A 23,813-nucleotide genomic window follows, 5' to 3' on the forward strand; every position below is an offset into this window, starting at 1 on the left:
CCTGGCTGTATTCTGGGACTCCACCCACTTTTCACAATCCAGTGCACCATCTGTGCCACTAGAGGCATCGCAATCTGTTTGCTAGATCTGCCCAGCATCGGCCCAAGATCCACCCAATGCAATGATTTTGGGCGGACTATCTGTCTGTTTGAGCAACTGAAGACATGTTTAAAAATGCTAATTCAATTCGGTGTCCTTTATTGCTCTAGAAATGGCACATTTTACATTTAAGGTACCAAGGTTTTAGGTGTCCTGATGCCCTGCCCCAACATGCCGTTCATGACTCTTTTCTCCCTCACTTTTCTCTTAATTCTCGTATATCTCTTTTTTTTGTCTGCTACACCCACTGCACTGTAATGTAATTCAAGTGTTCCCTATACTTAAGGCTAACCACAACCTTCCAAACCGATGCTGTGAAGAGAGACTGCCTTTACTACCACAGACTTCAGCTTTCATGTGCAAACACAGCGCTGAGGGTACGAGAAATGCATGTTCAAAGTGGCAGTGTTTTTCAGCCAAGCACTGCAGGCATGAGTGCTTTGACTTTATGTATCTTTTAGAAAGATTTAATGCATTGCAAATATAACAACAAGCTGCTGCAGGTAACCTCAACAGGCATCTCTAACATAAGAGAGTGACTTTAGAAAGTGCTGTGCATTTGTTGTTGTTTTAGGAGCATAAGCGTGATGCAATCTGTCCGCATTCACCTTGTTTGAGTGTCTGGGGATGCAATATTTAAGAAACACCCCCTCAGCTGTGAAAACAAGGGTGGCACATCTGGATGAAGGTGATTGAGGACGTCGGCAAGCGTGACACGCACATGTGTTGAGACAACATTCTGATTTATAATACTCAATCAGTCCCTATTGTAGCTATTAAATATTTAAGTCCAGATCAACTTTTCAAAAGAAGCAAACACACATGAATATGCTTTTCAGTATTGTACAGCAAACAAAAAAGTGCAATGTAATAACCAGCATACTTGTTTCTTCAATACTACCCTAAACTTTACTGTTGCTTCTCTCTGATTAACTTTGAAATTCCTCATACAGTAGGCTATGCTTAATAAACTGCAGTTTGTTTTTACCTATAAAGGTTGCGTAACATCAAGGTCAGATCTCGTTTAACAAGGTGCAATGTTCTTTTGCTTTAAACCATTTAACCCCAGGTTGCTCCAGGCTGTATACCAGACCTTTGAAGCAGGATGTTTTGACTGAAAAGCATCTTTAAAATGGCATGCATGTCATAAAAGTAAAGGATTCTTCCTCATCTCCATTTTTCTTTCACCCATGCGTTTTCCCCTCCAGAGATATTTTACTGTCATACCATAAATGCAGGCCGATCTTCACTTACAAGATTGAGGCACTGTTCAAGTGAGTTTAACTAGTTTAACTAGTCTAACCCACATCAGTACAAAGCTTTAAACTTGGCTAAGAGAATAACGAGACACACCACAAAGTTGCTTAAGTTCACAATGACAGTGTTGTTTATAAGTGTTCACTTACAGCATTATTGTTTGTTATATATACAGTAGGCATAAATATACTATGTGGTATTGCTTGATACAACGATTTTACAATAAAAATTGCATTAAAAAACTGTAAAAAAAACAACTTTAATAAAAAAATTAATCTTTCATTAGGAATAATTCATATGAAATGTCCTGCACCGTAAAAAGTAAAAGTTAGGAAAAAAATGATTCAATCAATTACACCTAATAACGCCTAAAGTTTTTTCAACTTACATTTTTTCTCTGAAAATGTTTAAATACTTTAGGTGTTACCAGTTGAAGTATAACTGCCTGGGTTTCACATAGTTGTGAATGATCAGAAATGAATATTTCTCAGCAAATAATACATTCTGACCACAGAAATGGATAATCCGAAAACATTAGCTAAGCTTTTCTACTTTTACCTAAAAGAGACAAATGAACCATTTGGTAAAGCACGTTTTTTTTTATTTATTAAAAACATACTTAAGTTTTATCATGGCACAAAGTAACACAATTTTGTAAAGTTAGGGCTCTTACAGTGTAATATGTCAAAACATATGCTTTCCTTGCAAAATTTCAGCAAGTACAGTTCACATGGCAGGAGTGATTTCATCTAAAAAGAAAATTTGTGACATGTGCTGTTGATTGGCATGTATTTTTGGGAATAACATACCTCAAAGCAAAGCAATGGTAGAGATAGCTCAATAAGTACTCCTCTCAATAAAATATTTTGACTAAAAATGTGCTCAACCATTTGGTTTAGAGGTGGTTAAAGGGTTAAGTAGAGCAATTTTAAAGGGGCCATGGCATGAAAATCTGTCTTTTTTCATGTTTAAGTTCTATGATTGGGTCCCCAGTGCTTCTATCAACCTAGAAAATGTGAAAAAGATCAACACAGTAACTTAGAATGGTTAACCAAAACTTTACAAGCACATGAAAAAATAGGTCATTGAAATTTGTCTCTCCTTATGATGTCATAAGGAGCTCTTATTATAATAATACCGCCCCTTAATCTGCACCATCCAACCACAGCACTTCCATTTACTGCAGAGAAAAAGTGAGAGAGAAAATAATTCACAGCACAACTGAGTTTCAATTACAACAAACCACCATCATTATGATCAGTGTTTGCACTTCATCCGCTCATTTGCATTTTAAAGGAAACACCCAAAATGGCACATTTTTGCACACACAGTGGCAATTTAAACATGCTACAGTATAATAAATTATTTATATGGTATTTTGAGCTAAAACTTCACATATGTGCTCTGGAGACACCAAAGATTTATTTGAACTCTTAAAAAAGTCTTGTGACATGGCCCCTTTAAATGTTTACAGTGTACACAGGTAAGTGTAAACCATAATAGCTATTTTATCCAGTCCTTAGTCAAAACTGTTCTTTTCATAATTCATGTTCATTTTTACCTGATTTGTTTTCACACATACACAACCAATTTTCACTCCTATTTCAAATCTAATGTTTCTCGTTACTACATAATGTAAAATGTCACATTTAATTCCTCAAGCTACTTCAGAATAATCTTACTTTATGTTTGACATTAATTGGGCATGTTACGCATTTATCAGTCATGGGTGTTATGCGAGTCAGTGGGTGGCAGTTCATTGGTGGTCCTCCACAAATATGTAGCCATGCAGGACCACTTTTCTCTTCTTAAAAAATAGCTGTTTACTGTATCACATCTTTGATATGAGCTGACTTTTACGTGGCTCTGAATTGGATTACTGTCATTTAACCGCACAAACATTATTATTATTATGTTTAGGAGCCACTGGTTATTGTAATGTTATATGATAACCTATAACTAGATACTTTTATTTAGTATTTCTCCCTGATGTAGAAAAAAAATCCAAGGTACACTCCAAAAATAATACTTAGGGTTTGGGACTTAAACAAACTTCTAATCGCATGCATTATTGTTTATATAATACATATATAATTGATACAGTACAATGGCAATAATGCACATCTGTCCTAGTGAATTAAAGTATATCGACATTGTTTTATGTCTTTGGTACAATTAATTTGATACTTTAATCATTTAGACAGAGTCTAAAACAAATACTAGAATAATTTTGAAACTAGTCTCATTGGTCGTTTTTAAACGGATGTTGTTTGACTTAGAGGCAGCTACATCTGGCTGTAGATGTTTTATCTTTTAGGATTCTGGTCGACTCTGAGGGATTTGTTGTTTCAGTTGTTTTATGTTTTTAGTGTTTTTGTGTACCTTGTATTTGCAGGCCAGGACACTCTTAAAAAAGAGATTTTTAATCTCAACGAGTCTCATAAAGGTTAAATATAAAAAATAAAGTTTTGGAGCTTTACACCACTGCTGTGGTTTAATGAACACATGATATAAAATAATGTAGTTTGACACAAGGGTCATGTGGAGAGAGTGTTTGGGTAAGACAGGCAGTGTTGTTTATGGTCTCGTAAAGGCTCCGTGTAGTCTGGAGCTTTAAACACCTGTCCTATAGCGTTAATAAGAGTGTATACTGTCAAGAAATGTTGTTGTTAGGAATGCACAGGTTGTGGGTTCAATCCCAGGGCTTGCACAAATAAAATGCATTGTCTGAATGTACCATAAGTTGCTTTGGATAAATGCATAAATGTTCATTTGCATTTAAATTAATTTGCATTTAATGTGCATGTGCATTTGGCAGACACTACAAAGTGACTTTTATATCAGTATGTGTGCTCTCTGGGTTCAAACCCATGACCTTTTGCACTGCTAACGCAATACTCTATCACTGAGCTATACATGCATGTAAATATTTTTGGGGAGGGCAGTTATGCACCAAAACATCACTTTATTATCTTGAATGTATAGCATCTTATTATATTTTTTTATCACATACACTACCTTAGATTTATGTTTATAATTATTTCTCTGTCACTGTATATTGATGGCACGGCAAACCATCATGCCAACGATACACTTTAACATTTTATTTGCATCTCTTGACTGTGTGTGTGTAAATTCAATGAACATTTCTCTATGACGTCTACATAGTAAAGAAGATGAAGGATCAGTAAACAGACAGTCTCCGCTGAGTGTGTGGCCTTCATGACAGGTGTTGCTCACTCACTGACCTCTTCATTTGTGTACATATATGTGTGTGTGTGTTAAAGGGTACTGACAGCAGTGTCTATGAAGGAAAGTGCATGCCATAAAAATACCCAAGATAACATTCTCTGACTCTCTTATGCATCGTGAACTTTGACCTGCTCTTTTTGAAGCTCTCTAGCTCTCATTGATTTAGCAATAATGGATGGATTTCTAACTGCTTAGGTAGGTAAGTCATAAAAGTAATTCGAGCAACGGGACAACGGGGCGGGGTCTTGGAAAAGGGGGCGTGCGCTCCAAGAACGGGTGGGAGAGATAAATGGGTAACCTTGATCATCCAAAGACCACAAGACGAAGAATTTGTTAAATCAAGACCCCCGAGGCAATGGATCTACAAGTCAGAAAGATAATGTAAAGCTATTATTTGTCAGGTTGTGCTTCTATGGATGCAACAAAAGTGCGCACATATGGGATGGATTTGACAAAAACAGGAAATAATCCCTAAATTATTTGGGTTAGAGACGAAAAAACTGTTGTTCCATCTTATACGGCATGGTGTTCAGCATTTTCTTTTCCTGTCAAAGACACTCATGGGATGTTGGACAACGAGTTTCAACTTCGGACACCTGAAATCCCACTCCAAGGTGTCTTTTTACTTTACCATGATCCTTATATTCACCTATTTATTTTACTGCCTCACTGGATACTCCGACTCCATGCCGAGCCCATTATACGTCCATCAAAGTTTTAAAAGTAAAATTTTCTCAAAGGAAGAGAAGAAAGTTCAGGCGGACGCGCGCTGGAACATCACCGCACGCGAACTCCCCGAGTCCGACCAGCTGGAGTTTGACGCGAAAGATTTGGAGGACGAGAAACGGCAACGCGCTTTAGATTATAACCTTTATAACAATCTTTCAGTATCAAATAACTATGGGACCAAAGAATTTCCACAGGCGATTATTATTGGGGTGAAAAAGGGAGGAACGCGAGCGCTTCTGGAGTTCTTGCGCGTCCACCCGGACGTGCGCGCGGTGGGCGCAGAACCGCATTTCTTCGACAGGTTCTATGACAAGGGTCTCCAGTGGTACAGGTACTGCAGATTTTAAGTTTTAACAATATGGTGTCGGTGTTTGTGTTACATAACGCATGTCATAACGTTGTTACTTCAATGTTTTAATTAATATATTGCTTTTAACAAATTATTTAAAAGTCGATAACAGTTTACAATACGGGCTAATTCAACAACACTAGTTAATATATTAGCAAACCTGAACTAGCAATTAGCAATGTCATTTTATAGCATTTATTTTGTTAATACAAACGCAATGGTTCATTCTTTGTGCATGATGCATTAACTTTTTTCAGATTTGATACTGTATTTACTATTTACTAATAACTGTATTAATATTCGAAGATACTGTATGCAGTAACTTTTGAGAGGTCCTAATGGTACCATAGGTACAGATAAGTATGCATTTGGTACCAATATATACCTCTGAGATAAAAAAAGGCGTACTTTTTGAAAAGGTGCCACCCCAGTGCCAGCTAAGAATAATTTTTTTTTTAATAGTAAATATCTAGCAATAGTAAATATCATAATATACTATAGTAATTATACCTACTCTACTATAGTATAATTAGTACAATATACAAAATTATACCACATTTTATAATATACTGTATTACTTCTTATGTGGGTGACAATCAAATGCATCCGAAATATTGTTTATTGTTAGCTGTTAACTATTGTAGTCAAACTAATCTGTTACCAAAAGGTCTTGTGCATCTATGTAAATGACTCAGTTTGATTTGTTTTCAGGGTGCCATTATGAACTCGGTTACCTACAGAGTGGTAATTCAGTTAACCACCTGATGACTTAACTCCCAGTAGCTCAGATTTATTATAAAGGCAACGATGCTTGGCCAGTGTGTGATATTCACAGTAATGCTGGTTCTTATTAAATAAGCCTGGTGTACACATGAAGCCTCTCTCGTACTGTTTTGTTTGGCAGTACAGTTTGGATGCAAGCAGTCTTGCATATTGATTCTTCTCTATTTTTGTAGCACTTAGTTAACTAATATCACCTGTCAGACATCCACCATTGCAAGACATTGAACCGTCTACCAATAAATTGCCTGCATTGACTGTCAAAGCTTCAACAAAAGAATAGAGAGCATTGTGGAGTAGCACTGTGGGCAAATCAGTTTAGTGTAAAATAACCATGGTCATATTGAAGTGTTTTTAATAACCATGGAAAATTTGAGCACGTTTTAATTTGTTTCTCGTACAGAGAGCTTGCTTTTAGCTCAGCAGATTTCATCAGGTTTTGTTCCAGCGCACGTTGACTGCCTTATGTCAACAAACCGGCCTTTTAAAAGTATAATTCAATAAGAGCCTTGTCAACACCATGGGTATTCTGTCTGCCGACGTGTAATGACAGCTGAGCGATAGCACTTTCCAGATGGGTTCTGTAAATATGTGTGTGTGTGTGTGTGTGTGTGTGTGTGTGTGTGTGAGAGAGAGAGAGAGAGAACATACAAGCTTCAAAGTGAGCAGCTGCTCTCTAAAGTACATAAAAGCGTCCTGAGAGCTTTTTAAAAATGAAATGTTGAATGTAGATGATGTTAAATGCGAAGCAGATCAAAAAAAGATCAGTGCATTGATTACTGTATTTAATTATAAAATCATAAGGTTAATTCTAATTCCAAGACTTAATTCAGTGACTGTACATATTCGGACAGATTCGAAACTTCTTCTGCATCCATGTTGAATAAATCCCTCCTAAAACGTGCTAGTTTAAGCTTGTCAACATTGCCTCCGCGGCTCTTTCTGCCTCCAGCTAAGCCCCGCCCACACAAATACGTCACAATGTTTACCAACTGTAAAAGGGTCTATAGACGGTTGCAGCCGTAACAATATAAATAAATAGCTTTTGTGGAACTAACATAACTTCGGGTTAACTTCCACAAGAATCAATAACATCATTTTAGAGTAGTTTATTTCTGATAACAAGGGAAATAAATAACAAGTAGATTACCTAAGTTCAAATCATAGCTAAAGCATATAAAAAAATACACCGAGCAAACATAACTGTGTAAAATCATGTAATAAACTACAGATCGGATGCTAACTCTCCCTTCACATAGAGGTGATCCATGATTGCCATCTCCCCTCATCTTTAGGAAACCAAAATATTTGTTATTTTCGATGAGGTATTTGTTCTAGAGTTCAGTTTAGTCACTATATTGTCAGACCATTAAACAAACAGAGACCAGAAATAAGTTCTGTCCAGATGCAGAACAGCGACAACGCACGTGTGTCCGATAAAACCGTCTATATAAATTAAACTCTTGTCAGAGCAAATATTGAAAAAATATTGAAGATTTCTACTAAAAACACTTTTCAGAGCCCTACAAGCATCTTTTCATGACTCTATAAATCATTGTGTGTGATAAAAGTCACTTTCCAATCAATGATCTATGCAGACTCGCTGCTTATCGATTTTTCCCTTAACCAACTTTATTGCATTTAGGCACAGAGGCAGTTAATTAACCTGTGCATATTCAATCTTGTTGACAAAAACGCTGTTACCCTTTACAGCTACTGACCATCTTTACGGTCTATTTACCTACCTACCTATACTTACTATTTATCCTTACCTACCCCCATCTTATCATATACTCTGATATTTAAAATATTAAAAATGAATACATTTGCGTTTAGCGGTAAATACATCCTTGGCGGTAATGAATACTTTCCATTTTACATTACACATGCCATTTTTATTTTAAAGCCATAAATTTGTTGACCTGACAGGTTTGATTTCCCATATGACCTGGGTCTCTAACATTAAACTAGTCATTGATCGATCGTGCTTGAGGGTGATGGTGCAGAGAAAACATTGCTGCACATCAGCATCACCGTATGATGTGTTATCTATATCCTTACAGTACAGCACACCCTTACATGATCATGAATAAGAGTCAGGTTGTATTTGTAAGCATTAATGATGATCATAGTTTGGCACACCAAGTGCAAGATCTTTCGATATTCATTACTGCTAGAGAGGTTTCAATGAGGCGCTGTGAAAAATGGTAGTGGGCACAGGCGTGTTGGGTACATAACATCAGGGTGGGAAGAGTGGAAGACTCGTTTTTATTTTCCAGCCGAGCAATTGTCCTTGAATTGTCCGTGGTGACAGCTGTCATCTGGTGTAATACTCAAGCATTGTCAGAGTTAGCTGCCAAAAAGAGAAGAGATACAAATGTTGGTTTGTTGTTGTAATTGTTTCTTTAATAAAAATTTTATTACATACTGTCATACGAAGACTGCCAATGAACTTATACTTAAGTCCTATCTGCATTTGGTTTATAAATACAAAATGTCAGTGTTGCAGTCCTATTTCCTTCAAGATATTCGTGAATTTCTGATGCTATAATTCGTAAAGTTTATACGTCTATAGCATCTATTCTCGTATAAAAACATACCCTGCTTTGTCAGCAATGTTTACTAATGTTGGTTTTTTGTTTTATTGTGTTTTTCTTCTTGAAAGCACCTGTCTGTACTAAGTCTGCGAAAAACATGTTTAGCTTTGCATGGTGCTTGTTTTGATTGTTTTAAGATGTGGTTAGCTAGATAATCTTTTGCTACGAAGCAACGACTTGCATCATAGTTGCTTGCATTGCAAACACACGTTGGTGTAATGCTCTCTGTTCATTGGCTCATCTTTGAGGTATTTAGTACATAAATCAAGGCTGAGAGGGTAAACACCGACCTCTCATAGCGCATTGATCAATACTGGGGCAGGTTGTCACAATAGGAAGCCATTTAATGCCTTTTAATTAAAATAATGTATAATTAGCAAACCCATTATGATTCCCTAAACAACAAAAATGTAAGATTACACAAAAATAACAAACTTTTTTGTTTAACAGAATCTGTGATTATATTTATGCATAGATAGATAGACAGATAGACAGACCAGAGAGAGAGTTTCATATCGAAATTTTTTAATTACCCCAAAAAAAGACTTTAGCTGGGTTTTCACAGCTTTTTTAAAAAGCAGGGTCACTTTTTTTACTATTTGAAAAAACATTAATTCAGCTCACTTGGTAAAAATGGTAAATTGCAATAAAAAGCACATTGTGTGGAAACTTTGAAATAGTAAGTAAACAAAAAAACACAAAAGCTATAGACGATTTCAATAGCAACAACATAACCCATACGGCAAAAATTTAATTTCTCTGGCCAAAAATATATTTTAAATATGTGCTAAATAATTTTTTTTAGAAGTTATTGCTAAATTGAATATATTTTTTAATTTGGAAATATATTTAGTTTTAATATTCATATCAACATACAACATACAAAATTACGGAGCCCCTAAGGGGACATGGAGCAAAAATTAAATAAAGTTTAGTTTCATGTGCTCACGTGAAAAAAAATTCTGCACATGAAGGTTTTGCGTGAGCACATGAAACTAAACTTTAGATTTTTTTTACTCCAATGTCACCTATCGGTACAAAATGTATTTCAAGGGGAAGCAAATACATTTACAACGCATATGGCAATTATCGCATATGGCAACATAAACCATACGGCAAAAATTTAATTTCTCTGGCCAAAAATATATTTTAAATATGTGCTAAATAATTCTTTTTAGAAGTTAATGCTAAATTGAATAATTTTTAATTTGGAAATATATTTAGTTTTAATATTCATATCAACATACATTTCAAAATTACGGAGCCCCTAAGGGGACATGGAGCAAAAATTAAATAAAGTTTAGTTTCATGTGCTCACGTGAAAAAAATTTCTGCACATGAAGGTTTTGCGTGAGCACATGAAAGTTTCGCGTGAGCACATGAAACTAAACTTTAGATTTTTTTTACTCCAATGTCACCTATCGGTACAAAATGTATTTCAAGGGGAAGCAAATACATTTACAACGCATATGGCAATTATCGCATATGGCAACATAACCCATACGGCAAAAAACTAAACTTTAGATTTTTTTTTACTCCAATGTCACCTCAGAAGCTCGGTACAAAATGTATTTCAAGGGGAAGCAAATACATACAACCCAATGGCAATTTTTTTACCTAAATATATGCTAAATACAAGTTCATTTTATATAAAGTATATTTTTGAAGTTGAATATATATTTAATTTTAACTTTTTTAAAACAGGTTTGACAAAGTTTTACTTAAAATTTGACGTGAATATATTTCATTGGATTGAAATTATATGGAGGGCTAATGCTTTAAAATTTATTTACTTTTTAAATATATTACAAAAATGGCATTTTCATTTCCAAACTATATTTCAGCAAATATATTTTTTTGGCCATTTTTGTTTATATACTTATTGTTTATATATAAAAATTAAAAAATATATATATATTTTTGCAGCATGGAAAACAAACGGCTTTTGTGGACTAAACGCAAATTTATTTTACAGTGGTTTATTTCTGATTTTTTTTAAATTACCTTCATTCATGTATAATTTGTAACGCTTATCAACTATTACACTGAGCTAATATTACTGTGTAAAATGAATGTATACAATGTTAGCTACAGGTCTTTTAATTCTTGCCTGGTTGCCAAACCTCTCCCCACAGATGTGATCCATGCTCGCCGTCTCCTCTCGTCTTTAGCAAACTAAAACATTTTATTTTCGACAAGGTATTTGTTTCATAGATCAGTTTAGCCACTAGCCAGACCGATAAATAAATACAGACCGGAAGTTCAGTTCGATTCAGGCACGTAACCGTGACAACGCGCGTTAGTCTGATGAAACAGTCTATAATAATCAAGAAAAACTTTTGTTTACAGTATTTTACAGTATTTACAGTGCAGACAATAAACAAGTCCTCAGTCTAATTGTGAACACATTTACCATCCGCTTTTCTCAGTCTCAATTTTTTAGCTCATAGTTCTGTTATTGACTTTTAAAATGCACATATGGTGGGCTGTTAACTCAGCCAGGGATGTGGTTTCCTCCAGAGCCGTCTTAAAGGTTCATTACACTGCTGCACACTACATATTGAGCCAGTTAAACTTTAGTTCAGTGCACATTTCAACAGATTTCCGATCTGCATTTACTGTTACATTTCTTCGAGCTTCTATAGGAGATGTAGACGCTTGCCGTCACATATAAACGTACATCTGTTATATACATTTACTAACAGTATGTTCCTTGGACTTTAGATTAGTTCACAATTGCAAATGTATCAAAGGAATAGCACTACGCCTCCATGATTTCATTAATAAACAATGGCCGTTTTTGTTTTCTCAGGGTCCTTATGCCAAATGTTTATTGTCATTTGTTGATGCCAAGTCTTTGTGGGCATTTTGTAATATCCGGAAGCTGTTATACAGTTAGTCGAATCCTGGAATCAGTCATTTAGGGCTTAACTGTTTGTACCTTTAACAAAATCCATTCATGTTACGTGATGTGCCAAAAAAAAGGTACGCATGAACGCCTCTGTACAATAAACACCTCGGATGAATTAAAGGTTTACGCATGAACGCCTCTTTATAATGAACTGTGATTGATTTCCTAAAGAGTGGCTGTTAGGTTAATAACATTTCAAATAACACACCAGGAATTAAATGTATAACTTTTAGGACAGGTAATAATCACTAATCCACTACTCATTCCTAAAATTAAGCAAAAACTAAGCTCCTATTTGTACATTTTTCATTATACATTTGGATTTTTATTATTGACTGATATTTTGAAGAATGCCTGCTTTTACTTTTATGGTAAACATTCCCAACATTTCCATTTATTCATTTAGTACATGCTTTTATCCAAAGCGGGCATTTAACATTTTGCCGATAAGCTAACATCAGTGCAGTTTACAAAGCCATGTTTTCCATTTTGTTTGTTAATTTTTTCTGTTGTATTTTGTTGTTTCCTGTGTCTGAACCTAAACTCGATGTCTGATCATTCCAGTCGGTCTGATTAGATTAACGGAAACTCTGGAAATTGAAATAAGGAAGGAAGCACATCCTGTCAGGGCTTGAGGAAAATTGGAATGTAGGTGATTAAACATCCAAATAGATCCGGGTCTTAACCCTTTCATCCAAAAGCCATTTGAAGAATTTCTTGGATAATAAGTGACACATTGTTTCTAAGTGAATATCCTGTTTTAACCTCAACAAATGTACCAACAGGCTTGCCAAAAATAGGCATGAGATTGATTGATAACGTTACTGATAAGGGCCACACAAATTCAATTACGCAACTGAGTGCTCATGCAGATGTTATGCAGCAGATAAACGTGTTGCAGTGACCGCTTTACATGGGATTTAAAAGGAGGGAGTTGACAGGGTTTAAATATGACTGTAGCTGCCTGTATTTTACACTATTGTCTTTTCATCTTTGGGTGTGGTCAAGCGACTACCGGTTCACAGATAACCCCAAGCCGGTAGCACTGATTTTCCCACATGATAGTGAGGACAATTACTTTTCTTTCTCTCTCTCTCTCTCTCTCTCTCTCTCTCTCTCTCTCTCTCTCTCTCTCTCTCTCTCTCTCTCTCTCTCTCTCTCTCTCTCTCTCTCTCTCTCTCTCTCTCTCTCTCTCTCTCTCTCTCTCTCTCTCTCTCTCTCTCTCTCTCTCTCTCTCTCCCCCGCACACACTTGCACATCTGTAATCCCTGAACCCCAACACGCTGCCCTTCTCTGATTGGCTCCTGGTGTGTTTCCTGGAATTGCAGGACTCTTTGGAGGATGTGAGCGTTTCTTAATTTCGGTTTCTCCTTTGACCCCTTTATTTCCTGCGTCACCACACACGCAGACACCCATACACACCAACATACACATGTTGACAGCTCTCTGATACTGATACCATTTTGAGGTGTGAACCAGTTTCGATCTCAAATGATAAGATGCTATTATCAACATATTGACATGATAGTCACAACCACATTAAGAAATACTTTAGTATGTACTACGGTAAACTACAGTAAAATGACTAGGTACTACAGTATAATGTTTTAAAGCATACCATAGGAAATATTAAAGGATTATTTCACTTTGATTAAAAGATTCTGATCATTTAATTACTCACCTCTGTGTCATCCAAGATGTTTTTGTCTGTCTTTGTTCAGTCGAGAAGAATTTTTTTTGTATTGATGAAACAATTCCAGGATTTTTCTCCATATAGTGGACTTCATTGGACCTCAACAAGTTTATAGTTTCATTGCAGCTTCAAAGGGCTCTAAACAATCCCAACCAAGGAATAAGGGTCTTATCTAGCAAAACAATCAAAAAGTTCAGCGCGACCTTACATATTATGTAATCATGTCGAAACTACCGCCCCAGTGTTTCCAAGTGTTGAGAAAGAGGATTGTCGTTGTATGTAAAAATTATACTGATTAATGTCTTTGTGCCAGTTTATTGTTTAAATAAACTTGTGACCTTTCGACGTGATTATGTAATTATGTACATTAATTAAAAGTATGCTGCTGTATTTACTACTGTACATTTATTCAATTCACTACAATGTAAAAAAATGCTGGGTTATTTTCAACCTGGGTCGAAAAGGGACGAGCCCAGCAGCTGGGTTGTAATTTAACCCATGCTGGGTTGTTTCAACCCAAAATGCTTGGTAGTTGGGTGAAATATAAACATTTTCTGTTTATATTTAGATACTGCGATCTCATTCTCATGGGATAAGTCTATCATATCATTCATATCAGTCTATCAGTTCATATCATTGCTGTCTTAAAGAAACAGTCATGTGTTTTTCTCTACTTTCTGTCTTGTTGCATGTCTGAGCAGTTTTACGGCAGGCTTTCTCGTTTCCCATTGACATTTAATTTCTTCCCACGGTTTCTGGAGGCGTCTATTTCCCTCAGTAATGACAAGCCATCATCCTCACTGAGCTCTCAATAAGAAGGTCCTGCTTTATATATTATAGGTTGCTGGTGTAAAAAACACATGAGGATAGTCCCACAGCAGAATATTTGTGCAGTTCACAGCGGCTTGTGCAAATGTTTGAGACTGTTATGTACAGGATTGTACTGTTTTGGGATTTTCACCTTGCAAGAATTTTGGAAGACGATTTCTTGGATAAAGTTATAAAAGTTTCAGATTTCACGTCTTACTGTCTTACTAATTTGTACCATTTATGTGCACATTTGGTACCAATATGTACCCCTGAGGTACTAATATGAACTCTTTAGGTGCAAAGGTGTAATTTTAAAAGATAACATACCACCCCAGTGACAGCTGACCATTTTCTGACCGTATAAAGTAAGCCGAATCACACTACAGAATTTTTTGCCCAAATTTATCCAGATTTTCCCCTCATCGAGAATCAGAGAGAAAATCGGTTCCTAGATCTTGATCAGTTTCCGATGTTTAGCTCAGATTATCATGTAATGTGTGACGTTTATTTATTATTACAGATCAAATCTTAAACCTCCAAACAGGGCTGGAGTGGGACTCATTTTCAGCGTTTTATGCCTTAGACCGGCATGACTGACTAGATTAAAATAATAATATTTAATCCTCAGTAGTATATAAGTCTGCAATTCATTGTATTTTCCAAATATATCATTTCCAATTCAGTGCAAATACAGTAGCCTAAACAATATGATTTCATAATCGTGCAGCTTTACCATATTTTAATATTATACAATTAAACTTTTTCAAAAAAAACTGAAAGGCAACAAATTTGTTTGTCTTTCCCCCATATTTCTATTTTAAAAAATTGTGGGTCTTGAGATTATCTGTTGGGTTTAAAAGTTTGGAAACCCATGATATACCACACAGAAGCAAGATTTGGGGTAACAAAATAAAAAGCATTATCTTAATTTATCATGTATTACCAAATAATGTAAGATAGGCCTACCTTGTGTCAAAAAAATAACAAATATATAATGGACTTTTAACATTTTGTTTTACTTGACAAAACATCATATTCATCTGAAACCTGAATATTTGAAATGTATTTAAAATTTAGATGCACCACAAGTGCACTTAAATATAGATGCGTCTGAAACAAAACTCGTGTTCACAGGCGAGCCCTTTGAAAAGCACGCCTTGCGTTTTCCATGCGTTTTTGACGGTAATGGACTTTATTATAATGCAAGAATTTTTCTAATTGTCGGAAGACAGTCAACTTGGGCATAAAGCAGCGGAGACATCTCCTGCCCACAAATAACTCGAGTGGGGCTGGATAATATTATAATAGTGCTGGCAGCCTATGTACAGCAAAATTCAACCCGTGGCATGACAACACTGGCCCTCGTGGCAAAACAAAAACAGACCGACACACCGGGAATGATCACGGTCCTCCCAATGGCCAATCCGGGCCTTTCTCCAAACCTTAGTAAATCAGCAAGAATCATTTTATTCTCCCATAAACTTTGTATTTGAAAAGGAAACTCCTTTTTTATATCCAAAAATAACTAGACCACACCTTTTCAGCGCTAATTATCCATCAACTTAAGTAAATCCCGACAGTCAATATTTTACGCCAACATGATGGTTTGCGTTGGCGGTAGCTGTTAGTAAATCTGTCCCAAAACTTCAAAATGAGACAAACGTACTGGCCAACATTTTTCTCAGTGTAAATTAGGCATTTTTTCATTTATGAACCAACATTGTATAGTTGCACAATAAAGAAACGCAGCTGCGATTTTAAAGTAACATTTTGGAGACATCTGCCCATAGATCTTATACCACAAGATCCTCGCTCATTTCAGGCCCATGGCGAGCTCCTAATGGGAAACAACTTCCTGTCTGACTCATTGCTGCCAGATGTACCACAGATCAGTGTGGTAACATCCCGGGTCACTGGTGCTTGGATAAAAGGGGTGTTGTGTCTGGATGTTTTCCTCTGATAATGGCAGAAAGCCTGTATCCTGTGCTGTATTATGCAAACTATGAGGAAGGTAACTAAGAGTGGGTTTGTGCGAGATTTGTTGTAGACAAAATATACATTTAGACCAAATGTTAAATGCTCTCTCGTAAGCCACTTTGGATAAAAGCGTCAGCTAAATGTCATGTTAGTCAGGCGTGACTTATTCATCTGCACTGTAAAATCTTTTGGCATGAAGAAAAAAAGTAGGTTGAATTGACTTGCTAAACCAAGTTATTTAAAGTTTTGACCTGTTATAAGTTGACATAACTTAGAAAACAAGTTGAAATTGTTTAACTTAATTTGTTAAGTTGAAGTAACATAAAAAATTTTTCAATGTGTGTTTATTGCCTGTTATAGTTCAACAGTTTTTCCACAAACTTTCTATAAATAATATTACCTTTTTTGTTCATAAAAATCTATAGCTTTTTACTGTATGTATAATGCATCATTTCATCTATTTTAATTTTATTTTTATATTAGCATTAATTTCTGATAGTTCTTTTTTTAGACATGTCAACACACAGAAAACATAAAAAGTATTGCACGATGAAGTACTTTACAATAATTTTTTTGGATCGTAGGCAACCATACATGGAAAAAAGAAGTTGCTTGGACATTTAAAGCGTCATTTTATATCTGTCACCTCATCAACCAGTTTAAATAAGTATTATTTGACATGTTTTATTACTAGTTTGGAGTATAGCTTCATAAAAACATTTATAAATTGCATTATAATAATGTAATATTCTTCCACTTGTTTTGCTTTTGATGATGTGCTTGCAAGCTTTCAAACTTATTACTAAATGATCCAGAGCTGGCACTGACGAGATGACAAAATTTGTGTAGAGAAATCTTTCCTAGTGTCAAAGCGTGTGTTGGGCCTGTTTCTTTGTTTAAATGTCCGTAGCCATGCGTTCTGTGCTAGTAAACAAGTCAATTATTGCCAGCTGATAAACCCATGCGTGCTGCTTCGGGCTAACATCGGTCCAACCCAGATGGTTACCACAAGGTGTGATCAAAACGAACAGCGTGGTCGCAGGTTTCTTTATCGCCCTGCGTGCAACCGCACAGGTAGCGGCTGCCGTGGAATCCATCTGATAAAGAAAGGAAAATCCAAGCACGCTGGCGAGTGATCAGAGGTGGTCAGATACTTTCCAAACCTGAACAAAAAGGTTAATCTTGCTATGCTATTTTAGATTTGAAGATGAAACGCGTGGATCAGAAAGTGTGTGGGCTATTGGTGTGGAGGGCATGGCCAAGGGATTTGCCGATTACAAGCCGGCTTTCCCAAACATGATGTCAGCTTTCAGTCTTTGAATGTGCCTTTATGGCTTCCATTAGCTTGATTACCCCAAATTAAACACGCACTTTGCCTTGTGTTTGCTAGTTGTGCTGTAGGTTCTGAGCAGAGAATGACAACATTATGAGATCACATTCCTGCACTGTAAAAAATACTTTGCTGCCTTAAAATTTTTTGTTAAATCAACTCAAATTTAATAGTCATGTCAACAGAGATGATTTGTCACAACTTATAAAATATAATTGAGAAAAGTCAACTTCATTTTATAAGTTATAACAACTCACCTGTAGTTATAACAACTCATCTCTAGTCAAGATAAATAATAGTAAGTTGAAATGACTTGTAAATCTGAGTTGATTTAACAAAAAAATTTAAGGCAGCAAAGTATTTTTTACAGTGTGTAAAATGATGCAAAGGAGCTTTCTACATAGTGTAATACTGCGTTCACACCAACCGCGAACAGAGCATATGGCGCATATGATTTCAAGTCAAGTCAATGCAAAGATACGTTTACGCGTGTCTGGAGGTGTAGCAGCACAAATTATGTGTTCAGCACGGCGCGGTAGATGCGAATCCGCCTCATTTACGGGTCCAGTTTGCACGAATTTGCGTCTGACGCCCGAGTTGATTTTTTTTTACTTTGGCGTCAATTTGCACCACGTTAACCAATCAGGAGCTGGGACGCAAGACAGGAGGAAGTACCGCTGAAAGCCGCCGTCATCCAGACGCAACTCCCGGAGCTGGGAATGCACTGGGAATGCACCCGGAGGACCCAAGTACGGCGACGCTGACCCTGCGCCGCCTTTCTGCTCTCCAGAGCAAATACAAAGCGATAACTCGCTCGATGAATGCTGCATCAACATCAGCCATCTTACAAACAGGCAACCCCCTAGCACTTGCCCCTCCCACAAGAAGCGGATTTCACCTCGGACGCGCGTCTAGAGCGAAATAGACACGCGTATAAAGCAAGCACTTGAAGCGAAATTGCCATTTGAATGCATTCAAAATGTTCAAACTAGACGCGGTAGATGCGAATTTCATGCTCTATTCACGGTTGGTGTGAATTCAGCATTATGCTGCGTTCACACCAACCGCGAATATAGCGTCTGTCACAAATTATTTTAATGTTAAGTCATTGTAAAGACGCGTTTACGTGCGTCTGGAGGTCTCGCGGCGTGTATGAGCCGTTAAACACGGCGCCATAGATGTGAATCCACCTCATGACATGAATTGAGCATTGCCGCGGGAAACGCGCAAGTTGACAAATCTGAACTTTGGCGGAAAAACGTGCCGCATTAACCAATCACGAGCTTGCTCTAGTAGTGACGTGATTACAGGAAGCAACCAGAGTTGGAGAAGCCCCTCACATGACAAGAATTTCCGCGTGAATATCTTAAATGACTAGAATTTCTCAAAATGTTCAAGCATCAGTGTGAATAACACGTTTTTGCCGCCTGTACTACTTCGCGTGGTGTGAATCCAGCATTATTGTACCTCAAAGTGCACTAAAGGATTTTTACAACTTATGTTTATGGTGACCAAGCTTTTAAATTGTAAAAAACAACAACTTTAAAATAGTCCATATGACTCAGGCCCTATATTTTAGGTCTATTGGATTATAATATAATATAAAATGTGACAACCCAGCTAAAATCAGTTTTTGTAATTTACTGTTTTCTACATATAATTATCCTACATTCTGTGAAATATATAATCTTGATATCAAACTCATGTCATGTCAAAGATTGAAATCAATATAATATAATATAATATAATATAATATAATATAATATAATATAATATAATATAATATAATATAATATAATATAATATAATCAGTGGGATTTCTCAGATGTTTGTCTCTGTGGTCAATGTGAGAAGATGGTTTTCTTAGAGAAATATGATTCTTATTAGACTTCAGTATTAGTCTTGTGGCAATGAGATGATGGGCAGCCTCAGCGTATGAAAGCAGTTTGCAATGAAGAGTTAATCTCTCGCACATGTTCTCTATGGAAAGACTGAGACTTTGGTTGCAGAAGCTATAATACATTTATAAAAAGTCTATATGTTTTATATAAACAGTAAATCGTAATCGCTGTATTTGCCTTTTTATTTTTATTACACATATTTAAGTTATTTGTTTAAAAGAGAAATTGTGGACTTTCTATCATCTAAAAAAGCACAGTAGTCATCTTGTATCTCTGTGTCTCACTATGTACTAAAGAAGGAAAACTGGCCCTGGATCAGTTTGGAGAGATTCTTGTGGACATTGGCGTTCTGTACTTTAGTGTGGGAGGTTTCATACTGCGCTGCCTACAGTTCATTCGTTCCACTTTGTGGAAAAGACTTCCAATATGTGCTGATTTAGGATCAGCTTCCGTTACCTGAGCAGAGTCGAAATTTTGTATTTGAAACTCACAAAACTGATCTTAGATCAGTCCGAAAGAGCTATGGAGAGATCGGGATGTTCTACGTAGAAAGACCATCAGGAAATGACTGCTAAGAGCTATTATGAGTTTTGAGTTTTTATTTAGCAGTGACTTTTATTTTATAATAAAGTCAACGTTCGTTTTTATTAAAATACATTTTACATTTCGCATCAATCATAATAGAGTAAGAGTTTATATCTGATAATAAAAGAAACATCTTTCATCGTAACAAACCGAAACATAAAAACGTGCCACAACTTCATTTCCTGGAAACTGGAGAAATGGTTGCAATTATTTTGTCTCCGGAGTCACTTCTAATTAAACTTTATATTTTGCATGTGGCATTATTGCTTAAAATTTCCAGGTTTGATATTTAGTTTGGCCGACAGAGTAAAAAAACACAGAACTTCTAAATTATACTTTTAAATTACATTTTACTTCAATTACTTTGGTGGTGCACGATAAGTTTAAAGATTTTACTTGACTTCCGAAGTAGAAACTATTCAGAAATTCTGCACGTTGTATTTTTGTTCAATATAACTGCACATATATGAATAAAGGCACTTGTAGTGCAAACAAACATCCTTTCTATGTAAAAATGCGCAAAAAATTGTGCTTTATTTCTTAATTTTTTGTCCAATTTTATTAATCGCAATAAGCAAAAGAGTAAGCATATCTCCAGACATGTGGTTTTAAACAAACATACTGTACATATTATATTTTAAATAGCTGAATCGGGTGTCGCAAGCAATGCTGTAAAGTCCCAGTGAAGTATATCACATTACGGTAGTCTACTGTATATTTCACAACTTTACCTATGCAAATCATATTCAGCTGTAATTCTGTGAGCATGTTGGTGTTATTACCAAACTGGCATAACATTTTTTGTTATTAATTTTCACTTTCTCTTTCTGTAGGAATCTAATGCCACGTACGTTAGATGGTCAGTTAACCATGGAGAAGACCCCCAGCTACTTCATCACACGTGAAGCCCCTCACCGCGTCTTCTCCATGAGCCGCCTCACCAAACTCATCGTGGTGGTCCGCGACCCCGTGACCCGGGCCGTGTCGGACTATACTCAGACTTTGACAAAAAACCCCGGTCTGCCGACATTTCAGAACCTGGTCTTCAAGAACTCCACCAGCGGTCTGATCGACACCTCCTGGAGCGCTGTCAGGATCGGCATCTACGCCAAACACCTGGAGAACTGGCTCAGGTATTTCCCGCTCTCTCAGTTACTGTTCGTGAGCGGGGAGAGGCTCGTCACGGACCCGGCAGGAGAAATGGGGCGAGTGCAGGACTTTTTGGGTCTCAAACGGGTGGTGACCAACAAGCACTTCTATTTCAATCAGACTAAAGGCTTCCCGTGCCTCAAAAAGCCCGAGGGCAGCAGCAGGCCGCGATGCCTGGGTAAAACTAAAGGGAGATCCCATCCACACATACCACCAGAGGTGTTACACAGACTCAGGGAATTTTACAGACCTTTCAATCTAAAGTTTTACCAAATGACTGGTCAGGACTTTGGCTGGGATTGAATCTGGGCTTCCAAGCTTGGTCTTTTCATGACATTCATGACTCAAAATACCTGGTTCATTGAATCAAGGGCTGGATGGCTTCCACTTAAAATCCTTTTATGCACTCAAAACACTGCCAGTTTTCAAGCATATTTCATTTAAAGATCCATGGGTTTCCATGAAAAATGATTTACATAAAAGCATAACATTTACAGTACGTATCTGTTTGTAATTGTCTTCATTTTTAAGAATTCAAACGAAAATGAATTGCACAAAAACACGATTTTCACCCCAATGCACAGGGCAAAAGCATATTACAAAAAACGTACAAATATGGTTGTACGATTTAGCCATCCATAAATACGTATTGGCATGAGATAGCATTGTTTATTCTAATAAGAACGAGAACAGTGTAAAACAAACTTGACAGAATAACACTTTTGTCTACGTCCACTGCTTAAACGCTCTTTTATTTCACATGTCCATAATAATATAACTCAAAATTTATTTTTTCTCAATTTATTCCTGCCAAAATGAGCAAAAACTTGGATGTTCTCATTTAACCACTGTTATATACTATAAAATATGACATTGACACATGAAAGAGACAAAGGATAGAAATAACAGAGACAGGGAGAGATTCAATACATATACTATATATCCCAACATACAAAAAAAAGCTAATTTTGTGTCATGATTTTTTTTAGATAAGCATTTATGTGACATGTAAACATATTTATACTTGGTCTATGTTTTTCTGAAGATGTTATTGAAATGTTTTACAGGGATAAATACTGGACTATGCATTAGTCATATGCAAATATTCGTTGACTGCTGACTGCTTTTGCTGTAAAAATGCTATTATTTATATTTATGAATAAAAAGATTAAAAATATTTCATTTCATAAAAATATTTGTGTTGTTTGAGGTTTATCATCTGTTTGTGTGCAAATAAATTATTATTAAAATCAGAAATGGGTCAAATAAATAGCATAAAATATATGAAATATGTATTTGATATTGGATCAAAAAGCTGAGATTTACTGACTTCTTCTAAACATTTTTAAAAGAAAACTTTATGATGCCAAGGACCCTGAATTGGGACCCCATCCTAAAATTAACACACACACACACACACACACACACACACACACACACACACACACACACACACACACACACACATATATATATTAATAAAAACATTTAAACCCTGTTAGATAAATAGTAATTTTAATATTATACAAATGTAATATAGACAAATTGTTTCTTAAAAAGTTGGCTAAAAGAGTTTATTTTTATAATTTTTGGGCTGTCTTTTTCCTTTGAAATTTTTTGAGGACCCCTATAACCTCCTGGGGGACCCCAGAAAACCATGGTATAGAGTAATTAGAGTATACAAATCAACATGATCTCACAGAAAGTCGTGTTATAATTACGCAAAATGTTATTAATTTAATCGTGTCTATGGCACGAAATTCAGCTTTTATTTGTGACGAATTTATTTTTCGTGACACTCGGACGAATTTCTATGAATAGTTTCTCGTGTCCCTGGCACAACTTTCTTTTTCGTTTCATTTTATGTATTGTTTTCTCATTGTTTTTTTCACTATTTTTACATCATTATGGTTACATTTGGGGTTGATTTAGGATGTACTTTTATGAATTAGTTTCTACAAGTTTTTCTTCCGCTTTTAAAACTTTTTTCGACTGTAGTTGGGGTTAGAGTTGGGTTTTGGGTTAAGATGTCTAAAAATTTAACAGAAAGTGATTCTAAACCCAACCCCAAGCGACAATGGTAAGAAAATAGGAAAAAACAATTAAAAAACAATACATAAAATGAAACAAAAAAGAAAGTCATGCCACAGACACAGGAAACTATTAATAGAAATTCATGCAACTTTCACGGAAAATATATTTGTGCTCAAGGCACGAAAAAAAGCTGAATTTCGTGCCATGGACATAATAAATTAATAAAATTTTGTATGACTATAACACGACTTTCTGTGAGATTAGACTGATATAAAGATAGATAGAAGCCAAGGATCATTTTTTTATTCAAACACACTGAAAAAATGACTTTCTTATTTAGTATTTTGTCTTGTTTTCAGT

At 36.0% G+C, this 23,813-nt stretch overlaps 1 protein-coding gene across 1 annotated transcript; it reads left to right on the forward strand.

Annotated features, from left to right (window-relative positions):
• Nucleotides 1–4,942: 4,942 nt before the first annotated feature.
• LOC135785753 (heparan sulfate glucosamine 3-O-sulfotransferase 6) lies at nucleotides 4,943–22,610 on the forward strand. Its single transcript, XM_065295269.2, has 2 exons — nucleotides 4,943–5,668; nucleotides 21,104–22,610. The coding sequence occupies exons 1-2, from the start codon at nucleotides 5,169–5,171 to the stop codon at nucleotides 21,720–21,722; spliced, it is 1,119 nt and encodes a 372-aa protein (XP_065151341.2). The 5' UTR covers nucleotides 4,943–5,168; the 3' UTR covers nucleotides 21,723–22,610.
• The last annotated feature ends 1,203 nt before the right edge of the window (nucleotides 22,611–23,813 follow it).

This window comes from Paramisgurnus dabryanus, chromosome 4, assembly GCF_030506205.2.
Source record: "Paramisgurnus dabryanus chromosome 4, PD_genome_1.1, whole genome shotgun sequence".
In the NCBI taxonomy this organism is placed as follows: domain Eukaryota; kingdom Metazoa; phylum Chordata; class Actinopteri; order Cypriniformes; family Cobitidae; genus Paramisgurnus; species Paramisgurnus dabryanus.